This window comes from Colletotrichum godetiae (assembly GCF_030913485.1).
Source record: "Colletotrichum godetiae strain CBS 193.32 chromosome Unknown BDP55scaffold_1, whole genome shotgun sequence".
Lineage (NCBI taxonomy): Eukaryota > Fungi > Ascomycota > Sordariomycetes > Glomerellales > Glomerellaceae > Colletotrichum > Colletotrichum godetiae.
The window spans coordinates 956,525-972,232 of record NW_026851249.1 but is presented as its reverse complement, the minus strand read 5'-3'; the positions used below and the strand labels follow the sequence as shown (position 1 = coordinate 972,232).

Below are 15,708 nucleotides of genomic sequence, written 5' to 3'. Positions count from 1 at the left end.
CTCCTGCTGCTTTAATTGCGTCCCTGGGCTGAGGTACCTACCTGGCTTATTACGGTGCACCACAACTGCGTAGCGGGCCATTCAATACTGTAACTGGGCAGCAGCCTGAGATCGTCAACAACCTCGTCCAGGTCCCGCTCCTATTTTTTCCTCTCCTTCACCAACCCAAAGGGAAACAGAGAGGGAAAAAAAATAAAACCATAAAAATCCTCACATTACACCACTCGGTTCCCGCGTTTGTTTACTGTCGCAACCATCTTTTCTTTGCGGTACGCCCTCTAATTCTTGCAAAAGGCCTTACCACAAGACATCGTCTTTTGGCGCATCATTTTAATTCGGAACCCAGAGCGAATCCTTTTTTGCCGTGTTTCTCTCTCACACAGATACGATACAGGCATATTCTCTCGCTTCCTTCTACCTCTCTCTGCCGTCCGTTCGGTTCCGGTCATTCTCTCTCTCTTCCATCCTCCCACCTACACTCACAAGGTCGCCGCTCTCAACGCACTGCCGACCCTGCCCCTGGCGCCCGCTTCACACACCACCTTACGCCAACCAAACCTTTGGTCCTGTCTTCTCTGCCTAGACCACCCGCCGCCACAAAACACCCCCGCGTCTCCCGCTTTTTGCTCTGACTTCAGCTGCGGTGCCTTGCTGAACCCTTTCCCTCCCACCTCCTGACACGTGCAACTTGTCAACGAGCCCCCCTCCGAACCTCTCCAAACATCGGCACTGGCTCAGCCTTACCTCCTTCAAACCACCACACATCGAGAGCGGCAAACATGTCGGGCTCAGAGATCAACCAGGTTTTGGCCAATTCGCTGTCGCCAGGTAAGCAATTTTGCGTCCTCGTCGTGGTTTTGGCCTCGTTCATTCTTCGCGGCACCTGCCAGGTTTTGCATCGCCAGCAAATCCTACCCCCTACTCTCCCCCAAATTGTCGCCAGGGCAATGGAACAGAACCTACTCTTTCTTAGCCTCCTCCTTCACACCGCGCATCACCGAACCGCCACAACCTCCATGATCATACTGACATTTTGAATAGACGCGAACTTGCGCAACGCTGCCGAGCAGCAACTTACACAAGCAGCCGACAACAACTTCGTATGTGCCCGCCCACTTTTGCATCCCGAGTGCCCCCTCCCCCCACCGCCGCTGGCAAATTTGCTAACCATCCTTCCCAACAGCCCCTATACCTCGCAACCCTCGTTCAAGAGCTTGCAAACGACAACGCCGATGGTTCCATTCGTGCCGCCGCAGGTCTCGCCCTGAAGAACGCCTTCACTGCCCGTGACTTTGCCCGTCACCAAGAGCTCCAGGCAAAATGGCTCCAACAGACCGACGACGAGACAAAGACGCAGGTCAAGAACTTGACCCTGCAGACCCTCGGCTCCTCCAACTCCCAGGCCGGTCAGGCAGCTGCTCAGGTCATCTCCTCCATCGCCTCGATCGAGCTGCCGAGAAGTCAGTGGCAGGACCTCATGGGCATCCTCGTCAAGAACATTAGCGAGGGTGGCGAACACCAGAAGCAGGCCTCCTTGACCACGATCGGTTACATCTGCGAAAGCCAAGATCCCGATCTGCGAACGGCTCTCATTGCTCACTCCAACGCCATCCTGACCGCCGTCGTTCAGGGTGCCCGCAAGGAGGAGACGAGCCTCGAGGTTCGCTTGGCTGCCATCACGGCCTTGGGAGACTCGCTCGAGTTCGTCGGTAACAACTTCAAGCACGAGGGCGAGCGCAACTACATCATGCAGGTTGTTTGCGAGGCCACCCAGGCCGATGACTCCCGGATACAGCAGGGCGCCTTTGGATGCCTCAACCGCATCATGGGTCTCTACTACGATAACATGCGCTTCTACATGGAGAAGGCTCTGTTTGGCCTCACCATTCTGGGCATGAAGTCTTCGGATGAGGATGTTGCCAAGCTGGCTGTTGAGTTCTGGAGCACCGTCTGCGAGGAGGAGATCGGTATCGAGGACGACAACGCTCAGGTCGAGAGCGCCGACCAGATGAGACCCTTCTACAACTTCGCTCGCGTAGCAGCCAACGAGGTTGTGCCCGTCCTTCTTCTGCTTCTGACCAAGCAGGACGAGGATGCGGCCGATGACGAGTACAACTTGGCCCGCGCCGCCTACCAGTGTCTCGCCCTTTACGCCCAGGCCATTGGTGCCGCTATCATCAGCCCCGTGCTACAGTTCGTTGAGGGCAACCTGCGTGCCGAAGACTGGCACCACCGTGATGCCGCCGTCTCAGCTTTCGGCGCCATCATGGACGGCCCCGATGAGAAGGTCCTCGACCCCATCGTCAAGCAGGCTCTTCCTATCCTTATCGGCATGATGGACGACAGCTCCCTGCACGTCAAGGACTCGACCGCCTATGCCCTCGGCCGCATCACTGAGAGCGTGTCCGACAGCATCGACCCCAACCAGCACCTCGACCCTCTCATCCGCTCCCTGTTCAACGGCCTTATGAGCAGCGCAAAGATAGCATCTTCGTGCTGCTGGGCTCTCATGAACTTGGCCGAGCGCTTCTCCGGCGACCTCGGTGCCGCCCAGAACCCTCTGACACCCCACTTCAACCAGAGCGTCACCAACCTGCTTGGCCTAACGGCCCGCCCCGACTGCGATTCGTACGTCCGCACCGCCGCTTACGAGGTTCTCAACGTCTTTGTGCAGAACGCTGCTAGTGAGAGCATGCAGCCCATTGCCTCTCTCTCCGGCGTCGTGATTGAGCGACTCGAAGGCACCATTCCCATGCAGACCCAGGTCGTTAGCGTCGAGGACAGGATCATGCTGGAGGAGATGCAAACTAGCTTGTGCACCGTTCTTCAGGCTATCATCCAGAGACTCGACAAGGAGATCATTCCCCAGGGTGACAGAATCATGCAGACACTTCTCCAGATTCTGAGCACTGTGGGCGGCAAGTCCAGCGTTCCCGATGGTATCTTCGCCACCATCAGCGCTCTGGCCAACGCTATGGAGGAGGACTTCTCCAAGTACATGGAGGCTTTCACGCCCTTCCTCTACAACGCTCTGTCGAACCAAGAGGAGCCCGCTCTGTGCTCCATGGCTATCGGTCTTGTTAGCGACCTGACGCGATCCCTTGGCGAGCGCAGCCAGCCGTACTGCGACAACTTCATGAACCACCTGCTTCACAACCTCAAGGTACGTTATCGCTGCCGACTGACTTTCAAGTGTTTTCATTCACTCTTGTGGATGTGGCTTTGGATCGGCAACATGCGTGTAAGAGTCTTGCTAACAATTCTCACAGAGCACCGCCTTGAGCAACCAGTTCAAGCCTGCGATCCTGCAGTGCTTCGGTGACATTGCCGGCGCCATTGGTGGTCACTTTGAGACTTACCTGTCCGTCATCGCTCAGGTTTTGCAGCAGGCGGCGACCGTGAACGCCGGTCCCGAGGGCCCCTACGAGATGTACGACTACGTCATCTCTCTTCGCGAGGGTATCATGGATGCCTGGGGCGGTATCATCGGAGCTATGAGGTCCGGTGGTAAGAGTGAGTCTCATCCGATAACTACTTCTGCCCATCTACATTGCGTCCGCTAACAAGTCTCTGCAGCTCCGGCGCTTCAGCAATACGTGCCTTCGATCTTCCAGTTGTTGAACATGATTGCCAGCGACATGAACCGTAGCGAGGCGCTCATGCGTGCATCCATGGGTGTTATCGGCGACCTGGCTGAGGCTTACCCCAACGGCGAGCTCGTCGACGTTTTCCGCCAGGAGTGGCTCACCGCCCTCATCAAGGAGACCAAGACCAACCGCGAGTTCCAGCCCCGAACCATCGAGACCGCTCGCTGGGCACGCGAACAGGTCAAGCGTCAGCTTGGCGGTTCTTCCAGCGTCATGGCGCAGACTTGAGCTTTGTAAAGCTTGAGGCTGACGCTGTATTTCGACTTGTTTGATTATTCACACCCAACCAACCCCCCAAGCCCAGCACGTATCCTGGAGCAGCCGGTTTCTCTACCGAAACCTGGATCTGCGTCAAACGGAGGAGAGAGAGAACAGCCAATCCCAGCTCTTGCCACAACACAGCATCGAAGACACGGAGCTCCCTCGCGTGTATATAGACACCCTTGCACCACCACCACCCCAGGACTAATTTCACCCAATACCCCTTGTCAGCACACCATATCACATCACGAAACTGCACCCCCTTATTCAATCACTTCACCTACCCCTTGGCTGTTATCTTCTGGACTTTGATTTTCGCGACGGAAGGCTGGATTAGAGAGAAGGCGGGAGTCCTCATTGTCATGTACGCCTCGCATAGAAAGCGCGTTGGCGACCTAAAAGTCATGTAGAAGGAGTTTCCCTCAGATGGAACATGGAGTTTGATTTCATCCTTCGACGGGGAAACGAGAGCAATGAGAGATGGGGAAATGAACAACGTCAATACACATTTCGGAGTCGGCCATATCCCAACTCGGAAGAACCCACTCGGTCAAGTGATCAGGTGGGCCGGGAAAGGAAGAGTCTTTAGCCTCTCTGGAGGCTTCTGCTCTAGGCCATACTTGTATGCGATTTCGTCGGAGCCTCTTTCCTTTACTGGAAAAGAAGACTTGCGCGCACCAGGCGGGCGGATGAGAAGAAAGGGCCTTGCGAAATGGGCAAATCACAGGAGAGTGTAGGCGCAGCGAGGAGAGACGGATCCTGCAGAGGAAGAAACAGACGGCACACAACGCGCTTATGACGAGGCCAAGTGGCTTCATGTCTGGCACTGATTGATAGTCGCAGAAGTTCAATGAGTTTTGCCCCCTTTATCTTTGGAAGTGAATGACTGTGGTGTGTTGAGATGAGATGAGATGTACTTGGATGTCGTGACTGTTATCCTTCGCGGGGAAGATGTCTCCCAAGTTTATCGATGGATTTGCGTTACCTTGCTACGATGATGGAGGTATCTTTATCCTTTGACGACATCATCATCCCGCCAACAAGCCTATGAATACCGTGTAGAATTCCACCGACTCCTTTCTATTCAGACTGCATTTGCCCAAGCCGCGGTGCTGAGTTTCGGTGCGTTTTCACCGCAACGAGATTAAGTTTGCCTCTCGGGTACGTTTCTTTTACTCCAGGAAGGGAAGTTGTTTTGCAATTCTCGAGAATTGAAGTAGGGAAGCTCGACTTTTTTCTGCGGAAAGCAGCCCCTTGAGTATGTATTGGTCGCCTCATGCTTTTATATATTGATTTCAATCAATTCTTATTCGAAAGCGTCATGTGTACTCTTGTGGAACGAGCCCCAAAGACAAACTCCATGAGTCTGATGGATGATCTGGGAATTTCCATGAGCAAAGTATATTGGGCTCGTCCGGTTCTTCCCGGAGTGAACTACGTGCCCTTATCTCCTGAGTTCGTGAGTATGGATATCGATGCTACTCAGCCGACATGACAAGGACGATATCCACCCCCCGCCCCTTGATTCAGATCCTCAGTCTCCTCCGCGGACTGGCACAAATAGTGCGCTTCACATGATGGCACGCGATCGTTCCACACGAAATCCGTCTCCTGAGAAACAAGAATATGATGGGGAAACGCACTTAATTCACTCTGGTATCTCGATCTAGAAATATGTATAAGCCAAACATAACCCGAAAAGGGGGTACGAAAAGATGGCCAAAAACAGAGAATAATGACGGCTAGATGGCTCCAAAATGACCCAATGACCCGAAGGTTTTCCGTCTATGATTTGCGCCAGCCCTCCGAGGTTTTTGTGCATCAAAGTTGACTCTCCTCTCTTTTCCCCTTCCTTATTTTCCGACGTGGCGCCCAATCTCTAGATATGATTAAATAGGTTGATGTAAAAAAAAAAAAAGGAAACGACCGAATCGCTCAGATATAAACGCTCGAAACCCAAAGTGTTCTTTCTCACACGCACAAGCTTTCCAACCTCTCTCTCGTCTTCTTCTCCGAGTCTTGCCTGTTTCCCACCTCCTTCTGCCTCAATGGAGGCCATTTCAGCCGTATACATCACGTGGACCCAAACCACCCCAGCCCGGCTGCCCCATTCCCGATCCAGCTTGTTGCCTGGACCGGCGCAGTGCCATCGAACCAGCTCTGGAGCTCACACTCGAAGCCATCCGTGCCAGGGCCGAGGACGATGGAGGTGGATCCAGGTGAATTGTAGAACGCCGCCACCGCCGCGGCCGTATTCGGATCGTAAGGATTCGTCGACGGCGGAGGCTGCGCCGGCGCACCAAGGATCGGGCTTGTGGTATCGAAGGAGGCAGCTTGAACAAGCATGCCCATGCCGTTGTTTGGACTGTAGGGGGGAGGGGCTTGGGAGTAGAGCGGTGGAGAGAATTGCGGATGTAGTTCTGGGGGTAGATGTTGATGTTGTGATTGTTGCATGTGAGGTGTCGGAGGATGTTGGTGGCGTTGCTGATGTTGGAGTTGGTGGTGTGGCTGCGGTTGGTGTTGTAGCAGGTGATGTTGTTGGTGTGGCGAGAGGGTTTGATGATGTTGGGCCTGGTGCTGCTGTTGCTGGTGATGAAGCTGGGACTGCTGTTGGTGGGTGGTGTTCATGAGCGGCGGGAGAGGGAATGCGGAGTTGTGTTGCTGGTGCATTTGCTGCTGTTGCTGTAGGCTTGGTGACGGGCTTGGGGGAGGGAGGACGTTGTTGGATGCGTTGCTGCTGATGCTGCTGTGTCGTGGTGGCACTGGTTTCTTCTCGTTCAAGGGGGTTGCCGGCGGGCCTGGGAGCTGATACTTTGGCGCGTCGGCGCGTGGGCCTTTTGAGAAGTTGGATGGCGAGGGATGGAGCGGTCGGAGAGTCCGGTCATTCTGTCAAGACACGCGTCAGCTTTTCCTTTCGAGCACCAGTGGGTGGCATAAGGGTTGGTGACTTACGCCGTCAGCCATACTGCCCTCAAGACTAAAGGCGGCCGCTTTAGGATCGCGCGAGAAGCGCTCAAGAGATTCGAGCCAGCGGGAGGCGAGAGGCCAGGTCTGCTTGGACTCGATGAGAATGGACATGCACCGTTGGAGCATATTCGGAGCCTGCGCGACGATGTTTTTGTCGGAACAAACTAGTCATGGTTAGCACGATGCAGTCATATCCACAGCTTCTTAGTCCTCACTATTCCGGTACTTGACCAGGTACGTCGAGAAAAGGCCACAGCTGTAGACGCAGAACGACGCCATCTGGGCTCCTACGCCCTCTTCTGAGGATCTGACGCTGAACTGAGCATCGATTTGCTCGTATAACTCTCGCACATTCCGGAAGAGATCGTCCGACATGTTTGCGAAAAATGCCCTGCGTTGCATATCCTTCTCGCCTGGTTTGATGATGCTGTGCCGGTCAGCACGTTAAGAAGTAGTAGGATAGATGGCGGTTAAGCTTACTTCTCGAGATACGCACGCCTCAGCACAATGTTGCAGAGTTTCGTTATCATGGTGACTCCGAGGTAGGCCTGCACATGTCAATCACAAGTCCATTTGTAGTGATCCTCGGCACCTACCAGATCTTCGCCAACGGACTTGTGCCCTTTGAGAAGAACCATAGACCAACGGTGGTCTTGCGGAAGCTGCTGTTCCCAGCTTAGGATCTGCTTTGCTGTGATGGCGTACTCGCTCGCAGGGTCCCAAGGATCGGCGCTCTTCATCGTCGCCAACGCCCGGCGAGCGACTTTCCCCCAGTAGTAGTGTGCTTGCATCAGACTCGCAAACAGCGATCGAGATGGTTGATGGATCAGTGAAGGGTTCTCGCGGGCTGGTGGTGTATCCTCGAGGGCAGCGCGCGATAATGGCTCACGGCCGTATGCGAAGTCTTCCTCGTTGCTGGGGAGCAGAGCCGTGATGTCGTTTGCAGCGAGTGATACGGGGGAAAGAGCGCCGCAGTGAAGGTTGTCCTGGCCTACATGTTGTTAGCGAAAGCCGACTCGTCTTCGTTCGCGCGCGATCACTGACTGTGTAGCATCCACTGTTGTTTGTTAGCAAAGCTTCCTCCTTTTGATACAATGAACAACTCACCAAAGTCCTGCGCGCAGATTCCGCCCTGATAATCATCTCCCTCGTGGGATTCTTCATCTTGTAGAACTCCTCGCGATGCAAGTGCATCAAGACGGCCATCCTCGTGGCAATGCCAATGTTGATCTAGCAAAAGTTCAGCAGTGCCCATGATAATACTCCATGCAGGGAACTCACGTAGCTCCTGTTCCTCATACCACCACCTTGCTGCGCTAAACTCAACAGATAGAAGGCTTGGCATCTCTCCAGAGTAGGCTCTTGATACAGTTCGTTGAGCGCGAGGTTGCTGGCCCGTTCCATAAAGAAGTCGACGGCTTCCATCTCCCCATGGTACCTCTGGGCCAGGGCTGGTGAGAAGCGAGCCGAGACACTGAGAATGCCAAGCAGAAGGAAGACGCTGACGGATCGGTGGTCTCGCTGCAGCTGCTGGGGCAAGAGCTCCTTCGGAATGAAGCCTAGCTGGAAGTACTTCCGAGTGAAGACGTGGACGGCGTCGATGATTTCGGGAAGCGGTGGGAGAAGCTCCCATTCGTCTGCGGGCTTCCGAAGAGCTGGCGCGCCGGGACCACGGGGCACTTGCGCATCTGATGCGCTGCGTCGAGCCTTGTCGGCTTCTCGTTTAGCAGCCTTCTCAGCCCTCAAGCGAGGGTGACGATACTCGCGGTCGAGATCTGGCTGGCCTCGCTGGGGGAAGATGCTGTCGTTGATTAGCTTCGAGATCGCGTCACTGACGTTGCTTGGTGCTGATGGTACCATTCACTCGCTGGTATGCCCGCTTCGGCGCAGGATTTACACGGCGGCTGTCCCTTTTCATGTATACATTTGCTCCTCATTCGGCGACATCTGGAATACTGTTTAGCTCGTCAAATTCGCGATGTGTCCGCCGCACTGGCGAGCAGGACGAACCTCCGGCAGGCTATTGGAGACCTGCGCTTGATGGGTGGTTTTGACCCATTCTGCTGCTGGGTAGCAGGGTCGAAGGCGCCGATAGACTCGCTTCTCACGCTCACGTTGGAGCTCATGTTCAAGGTTGTCAGGTTTGGCTTGGTTTCTTCATCAAAGTCCATCGCTCATGGGTTCGACTGCGCCCAGCCTCGCGGGTCTGCCAGGTTGATTGCCAGCCTGGGTTGTATGCAGGCAAAACGCAAACCACAAAAGACAGACAAGAGTCAAGTAGACCGAAGCTGCGGGGATGTGGAACTAGTTGACGACCGGTGGGAACGGGAAACCTGGGGATTGGCCGTGAAGGATTTCGTGGAGAACGGAATCGGTCGATGAAGAAGCAAGCAGACCACACGTTCCGGGAGCCGGGACCGCTTGACGGGGCGTGGGGGCCAAGGGACGACTATAGGTAGTGTAGGCGGAAAAGAAGGTGGGAAAGGGAAATATGATATGATTAGTTTGTCAGGAGGTCGCGTTGTTTGATGGCATTCCACGTCCAGATGCTCGTAAAGGGACGCACAAGAGCGGGTATTTCCATCCAGGCGGTAATCCTCTTTTTTTCTTTTTTTCGCAGGTCTGGAATCAAAATGAAGGCCCAAACAGTTAGGCTCTGCCCTCGTTGGTCCCCCTGAAAGGTTCAAGCGTGGGATTAGAGTTTACCGGCTGCGAGCTCGAGGCGCGTCAGTGATCGGCACTGGTGTCTGCCGTGGCTTCGATGGCGTGAAGCGGACCCTAATCCCGAAGGGCGAGACGCTACGTTACTCTTTTGATGGAATCCTTTTTGTTTGATTAATCAATAGAGTGAATGGAGAGAGGGTCGAAGATTCGAACTTCCTTCTTGATCCTTGACGGGCCCCACGCGTTAATAAGTTGGGATAGACACACACAAGCTGAAAAAGGTCGGTCGATGGTTGGTGAACCTCTTCGGTGCCGGTTCGCCCACGTGCGATATCGAGGGACATGCCAAGCTCTTGGACGAGGTGGACCATGCGTTTCTCTCTTTGAAGCTGCACAGACCATGGACATGAGGGTTGGCACAGGGGATGACCCAGTGGGATTCGGACGTTGTTGAGTGTAACCTACGAGACACACAGAATAACGGCCACTTTGACTTTCAGCCACCCCGGTGGGCACCCCAGTGGGGGTTTGAGTTGCTGCAAGAGACTACCGTGGGTGCGTGGCTGTCACAGCTGCGTAGCGTACGGAGAGTAAGGTAGGTAGGTTGAGAACTTGAGGTTGGCCATTCTGGGGAGCGTCTGATGTCGCACGACGGTGCGGGAAGTGAGGCAACCATGGGACTGGCCGATGGCCGTTCCTCTGGCGCAAGGACTAGGATAGGGCATGACGGGCGTACGAATAAATGAGAGAATGGCGTCTCGCCAGGCTCTGCGAGTCAGTCTTGGATGAGGCTTGATTAACGTCATGCGGAGAGGACCTCGGAAACTGAGAAAGGCAGAAAAAGGCGGCGGGGAACTGTCCAGTCTCATCCAGGCCTGCCATTGCCAGGGAAGGTGAAAGAACCGCCGAATGGATGCCTCTCACTCTGAGTCTGCGGCACAAGGTAGCGTCGGATGGGGGCCAAAAACGGCATGTCCACAACCGCGGATCGGAGCCGTATAGGATCGATCACCGTCACCTTCCTCTCCCTCATGTTTCCTTTATCTTCGGCAAGTTTCCCGCCGCCCTGGGGCCCCTGTTAAGTTCACCTACGCAGTCATGCAATGTGCCGAGTTTTCGGTACGGTATACAGCGTAGGTGTCGCACTCGGCAAAATGTAAGTGATATAAAGTGAAGCTCCGGTATGCAGGTGCAAAGGATGAAGCGACCAGAATATCAGCGAGAATTCTTCTGTATGCGATTGGCGCCACGCTACGCGGCGCCGCGGCGGCGGCGGCACGCGCTGGGGCCTGTTCGTACTTTGGATCGGCTACGATAGCCTCTTGGAGTCTGGAGACTTGGACCAGTCGAGCTAGACGTGGCAGGCCAGACCGTCCTTTTCCCTGCAGGGACTGTACCTGGTGCAGGTCGAACGCAAACTCTCTTTCGTTGTCGCGCAAACGGTACGGATGAAGCCGAATCCTTCATAGTGCTACTGTTAGTCCGGTTTACAATAATAGGACTGGGCTTGCAACAGTGGTGAGTGGCGTGATGGGCACACTTTAAGCTCTTGCTCTTGGTGGAAAGTTTCGTCAACACCCGTGTTGCCATGATCCCTGGCATCTCCTTCTCCGCGGGTGGCCGTTCTGGCGTTCACTTCGGCCTCCGTAGGCCGTGTCTGGCTGACTGGCGACTGGCGACTGGCGACTTGGAGTCTTCAACATCCCATCATGCCGGGCGCCGAAAGCGTTGTCTGGCTGGTCTCCATTGGGCGGGCCGTTGAGTATCCATTCATCGCCGACTTGGCGTCTCTCTTGTTCCGACCGCTCGGGATCCATCTGAACCAATTGCTGTGCCGTGAGACACTGACACGGATGGGGAAGACCTCCGGGCGGGAACTTGGAAGGGTCCCTCTGTGCGTTCGCTTGAGCTTCCAGAGGTCTGTGAGATGTGGTCATGATAGGTTCGCTCTCGGGTAGCCGTCGATCCTGACCCAGCGCTATGTGGGAGCTTGTATTGACGTGACCCGAAGGAGTGTATTTTTTTTCTTTCTTTTTGGTACTTTGTAGATCTTGCACTTGATATTGACGTTAAGCATTTGTACTACCTGATGGTAAGGAGAAAAAACATTGGAGCAGAAAACTGTGGAAAAGCCCAGATCATCCTGCGTGCCTGCGATATCCCGATGCATAACCCTTTGAGAAGGACCGACCAGAAGCCTGACAAGAGGAAGGGGCAACCCCGTACCCGACGCGATCTTACTGAGCAGCATTACTCCCCATGAAGCTGCAAGAAATCGGGCAAGCACGGCAGGCTCAAAGAATAGCGCAGTTTCATCCCCCTCCATGGTAGTTTCCTAGGCTGATCATGTACGAACATCTCTCTCGTCTACTCCGTAATGAACCTCCTCATCTCCTTCCCGATGTTTTGTCATGACTGATTAATCAAAAGTTGGATTGACTTGTCTTGTTGCAGAGTAAGGTGCCTTCCCGAAGCTCTCCGACGGCACCTCCCTTGTCGCTACCGCATCTGCCGTGAACTCAGCCACAGGTACTGTAACCTAAGCCTTGGTCTGTGCACGCACTATGTGGCTGGTGTCTTTTCTGACTCGCCATCTTCTCTCAAGAACATGTTGCCTTACTCCTGTGCAAGGTAGGTACTCTGTATAGTTACACTCCAGTCAACAACACTCTACCTATTAACGTTTTCATAGCCCGAGAGCGTGAGCTCGGATTCTGTCACGCCCTATTCATGTTCCTTGCCCATACTCTCAAATGCGTTTCGAGATTGAAGGCGCAGTGTCTACAGAAAGTTCGTTACCCTCCTGGCAGGCCGCAGCAAAGCGGATACTTGATCTGTCCCATTGTACGCAGGGTGAGCAAATATTGGTAAGATTGCACAATTTATTATACATAGTCCCTCATTGACTTGGTTTCAGCGTCTGCCCTGCGTGGTCCGTCCTGCCTCCCTTACCTTGATCTCCTGTTCTGCTACGATACCTCTACTCCAAGCAAGTCGGACCGCAACTCAATGCCTTCATCTCCGGAGATCTCAGCCCAAAACCCAATCGGCTGACCGGCAATCTCGCTCACAAAAATTGCAGCTCATGACAGTTCATGACAACGAGATACTGCACAACGAGCATTTCGGGCAGGTCAATTTTTATAGGACCACGCACCTACCCCAACCCTCGGTTCATGGTACCCCGAAGTCGGGGTTACCCCATGCCCAATAATTCCCCCAACTTCAAGCAAATGCAGGCGGCTGCAGCAGCTAGCACCACACGTCCTCGGGGATAGCTTGGCGATCTCGAGAGAAAGGAAAAAAACCTAGATGCGCTCAGAGCTCAGAGTCCGGGCCACTCCCCAGTTCCCAATCTCCCGCTCTCCCGAAAGGAGCGAGGCAGGCTTAGGTTGATATGTGAAATTCCACCCATCAAAGCTCGCCGTTTGCTAGCAGCTAAGCTTACTTGGATTGCGGGGAACGGGGTAGTGCCCTGCTTGCGATATCCGCCCGCCCCAATCTTGACCGACTGACGTCGACTCACCCCCAGTCATTCACCATTCACCACTCCGCATCCTCAAGGCGAAAAGAAGCAATACGAACCATGGGCTCCTCTTCCCCACGGAACCCACGAACCACGAGAGGTAGGAATGAGGAGAAGAGCGGCACCGGCGTGCCGGTTGCGCGGCTCAATGCTTGTTTGGGATAGGCTCGAGTAAGGGTCTTGAATCGCCATGACTTATTTAGTCTTCTCTCGGTGCTTGTTTGAGTAGGTAAAAGGACACAAGAGAGTAGTAGGCCTTGCGGACTCTTGTCGTCGTTACTCTCTCTCTCTCTAGACGTGCGTGACATTGAAGCTCTGTCTGCCAAGATGAGAACCAGTCTCTTCGCCGCCGCCTTCGGGGGATTGATTTCCAATGCCTTCGCGGCCCCGACACAGACCGAACCTTTTCTCAGGCAGGTCGACAACCAGACGTGGATCATTGGCAACGATGTGTGGAACATGACCCAAGGCCTCAAGTACGGAGTGAAGCTGTACTACAAGGACCGCGACCTCGTTGGAAACGCCGTCGGCCACTATGTGAGCTACAGTATGTGAATGCCCTCATCTCGACTCTCGAATCTTCCTAGTCGTAGAACTGATATTCACCACCTCCCTAGATGGCGCCGCAAACGACATCGCCTGGTCATCCGCCACCATCGCCAAGAAGGGCACCCACAAAGGCACCTCCTTCATCGACGTCAAGTTCACCGCAAACGACGGCGATTTTCACTGGGTCATCTTCCAAGGCCTCGCCGGCGCCTACCAGTACTTTGTCAACCGCAACCTGCCCACCCTGGGCGAGTTCCGCACCCTCTGGCGCCTCGACAACACTACCTTTCCCAACGGAAAGACGGATCTCCACGACAAGCCGCTGCCGAAGCTGGCCGACTACCTGCCAGAGAACAAGGTCCAGGACGAGACCTGGCGCACGCCGGATGGCACAGGGTATATCACAAAGTACGACTTTTCCGACTTCATTCGCACGCAAAAGTATTATGGCGTGTATGGTGATGAGGTTGGAAGCTGGTATATCAATGCTGGCAAGGACTACTACAACGGCAACCACTTGAAGCAGGAGCTCATGGTATGTGTTTGATCCGTGAACGCGACCCCAAGAGCATCATGCTAACATCCCCTAGGTCCACCGTGAGAGTGCCACCGGCGATGCCGTCCAACTCAACATGGTTCACGGAACGCACTTCCAAGTCTCCGCCGTCGACGTCTTCCCCGTCGGCAAGATGTGGGGACCCTGGCTCTGGTACCTCGTACGTGAACACCCTCCCCTGACTACCCATCCTCCTTGCCCCTATCCGCCCTTCAGAAAAACTAACCACCCTCCCACAGAACGACGGCTCCAAATCCGACGCAGAATCCCGCGCCGCCTCCGAATTCGCCTCCTGGCCCTACCCCTGGCTCGACGACGCACCCTACCAATCCCGCGGCACCGTCAAAGGTAAACTCCTCCTCTCCGACGGCCGCCCCGCCGCCGGCGCCGCCGTCTTCCTCGGCGACAACCACCCCAACAAAACAGCCCTCGACATGGGCTCAGACTACTACTATACAACCTACGCCGACGCCTCAGGCGCCTTCTCGATCCCCCATGTCCGCACCACGGCCGCAGGCTACGCCCTCCAAGCCTGGTCCGCCGGCGCCGCCCTCGCTGACGTGACGACGCACATCCTCTTCAACGACGTCCACGTCACCGAAGCAGACCAGACGATGGACCTCGGAACACTCAACTGGGCCGTCTCAAAACGCACCAAGCTCTTCCAGGTCGGCGACTTTGACCGCACATCCCTTGGCTTCGCCCACGGAGGAGACCCCTACTTCGGCCACGCCATCATCGCCTCGTGTCCCGAGAACATCGTCTTCCGCGCCGGCGCAAGCGGTAGCAGCAGCAGCAGCAGCAGCAACAGCTCCTGCTCCGCAAGCAAAACCTCGGACTGGTGCTACGGCCAAACCTACAAGGGAAACTACACAATCTCCTTCCGCATACCCACCCTACCCACCCCGGCCCCTACATCCGCGAACCTGATTGTTTCCCTGGCGGGCTACTCCACGGGAGCAAGTAGCGTCGTCCTCGCCAACGGGCAGCAAGTAGGAAACCTCACCAGCGGCGCCGTCGGCGTCGACTCCACTTCGGGCCTGCTCAACGACCCGTCCGTGTACCGCAGCGCCACGGCGGCGGGCGAGTGGCGGCTGTTTGAGTTCCCTGTCCCCGGTGCGTTGCTGAAGCAAGGGGAAAACGAAATTACGTTCCAGCTTACGCGCAATACGACGTGGAGGGGCTTCATTTGGGATAGTATTGTTCTGGAATGGTAGACTCCTTCTTTTGCTGGCTGCAGCAAAAGGGGGAAAAAGGGGGAAAAAAGGAATGGCATACAATTCTTTGCACATAATTGGAATATCCGTACATCTGATCAATCAAATGATACCCGGTGAGAGCATGTATCATGTTCCCTGGAAGAATTCAAGCATCACATCATCGATTGTACCACTGAAAGAGTCATAACTTCAAGCAAAACGATCATGAGGGCAATTTTGCCGATTTAACGGTATTCGTATTCCAAAATCACACATCTGACGATACTCCATCATATAGTTTACACTCAAGGCAAGCCGTGAGCCTGCTAGTTCACCTTT

General features: G+C 54.8%; 4 protein-coding genes across 4 annotated transcripts; 2 read left to right on the top strand and 2 right to left on the bottom strand.

Annotated features, from left to right (window-relative positions):
- The first annotated feature begins 614 nt into the window (after positions 1-614).
- Positions 615-4,115, top strand: BDP55DRAFT_10279 (armadillo-type protein). Its single transcript, XM_060565314.1, has 5 exons — positions 615-828; positions 1,042-1,100; positions 1,184-3,163; positions 3,270-3,513; positions 3,577-4,115. The coding sequence occupies exons 1-5, from the start codon at positions 780-782 to the stop codon at positions 3,873-3,875; spliced, it is 2,631 nt and encodes an 876-aa protein (XP_060436871.1). The 5' UTR covers positions 615-779; the 3' UTR covers positions 3,876-4,115.
- A 1,866-nt stretch (positions 4,116-5,981) lies between these two features.
- BDP55DRAFT_538152 (uncharacterized protein) lies at positions 5,982-9,046 on the bottom strand (the record flags this gene model as incomplete). Its single annotated transcript, XM_060567916.1, has 10 exons — positions 5,982-6,794; positions 6,861-7,039; positions 7,091-7,302; positions 7,356-7,423; positions 7,472-7,866; positions 7,920-7,932; positions 7,983-8,105; positions 8,157-8,676; positions 8,733-8,822; positions 8,886-9,046. The coding sequence occupies 10 exons, from the start codon at positions 9,044-9,046 to the stop codon at positions 5,982-5,984; spliced, it is 2,574 nt and encodes an 857-aa protein (XP_060436870.1).
- A 1,581-nt stretch (positions 9,047-10,627) lies between these two features.
- Positions 10,628-11,476, bottom strand: BDP55DRAFT_625362 (uncharacterized protein; the record flags this gene model as incomplete). The annotated part of the gene is made up of 2 exons (XM_060571464.1): positions 10,628-11,000; positions 11,118-11,476. 2 exons carry the CDS (start codon positions 11,474-11,476, stop codon positions 10,628-10,630), a joined length of 732 nt encoding a protein of 243 aa, XP_060436869.1.
- Positions 11,477-13,073: 1,597 nt separating this feature from the next.
- On the top strand, positions 13,074-15,545 carry BDP55DRAFT_10211 (rhamnogalacturonate lyase). The gene is made up of 4 exons (XM_060565306.1): positions 13,074-13,612; positions 13,683-14,149; positions 14,205-14,330; positions 14,410-15,545. The coding sequence occupies exons 1-4, from the start codon at positions 13,393-13,395 to the stop codon at positions 15,385-15,387; spliced, it is 1,791 nt and encodes a 596-aa protein (XP_060436868.1). The 5' UTR covers positions 13,074-13,392; the 3' UTR covers positions 15,388-15,545.
- Positions 15,546-15,708: the final 163 nt, after the last annotated feature.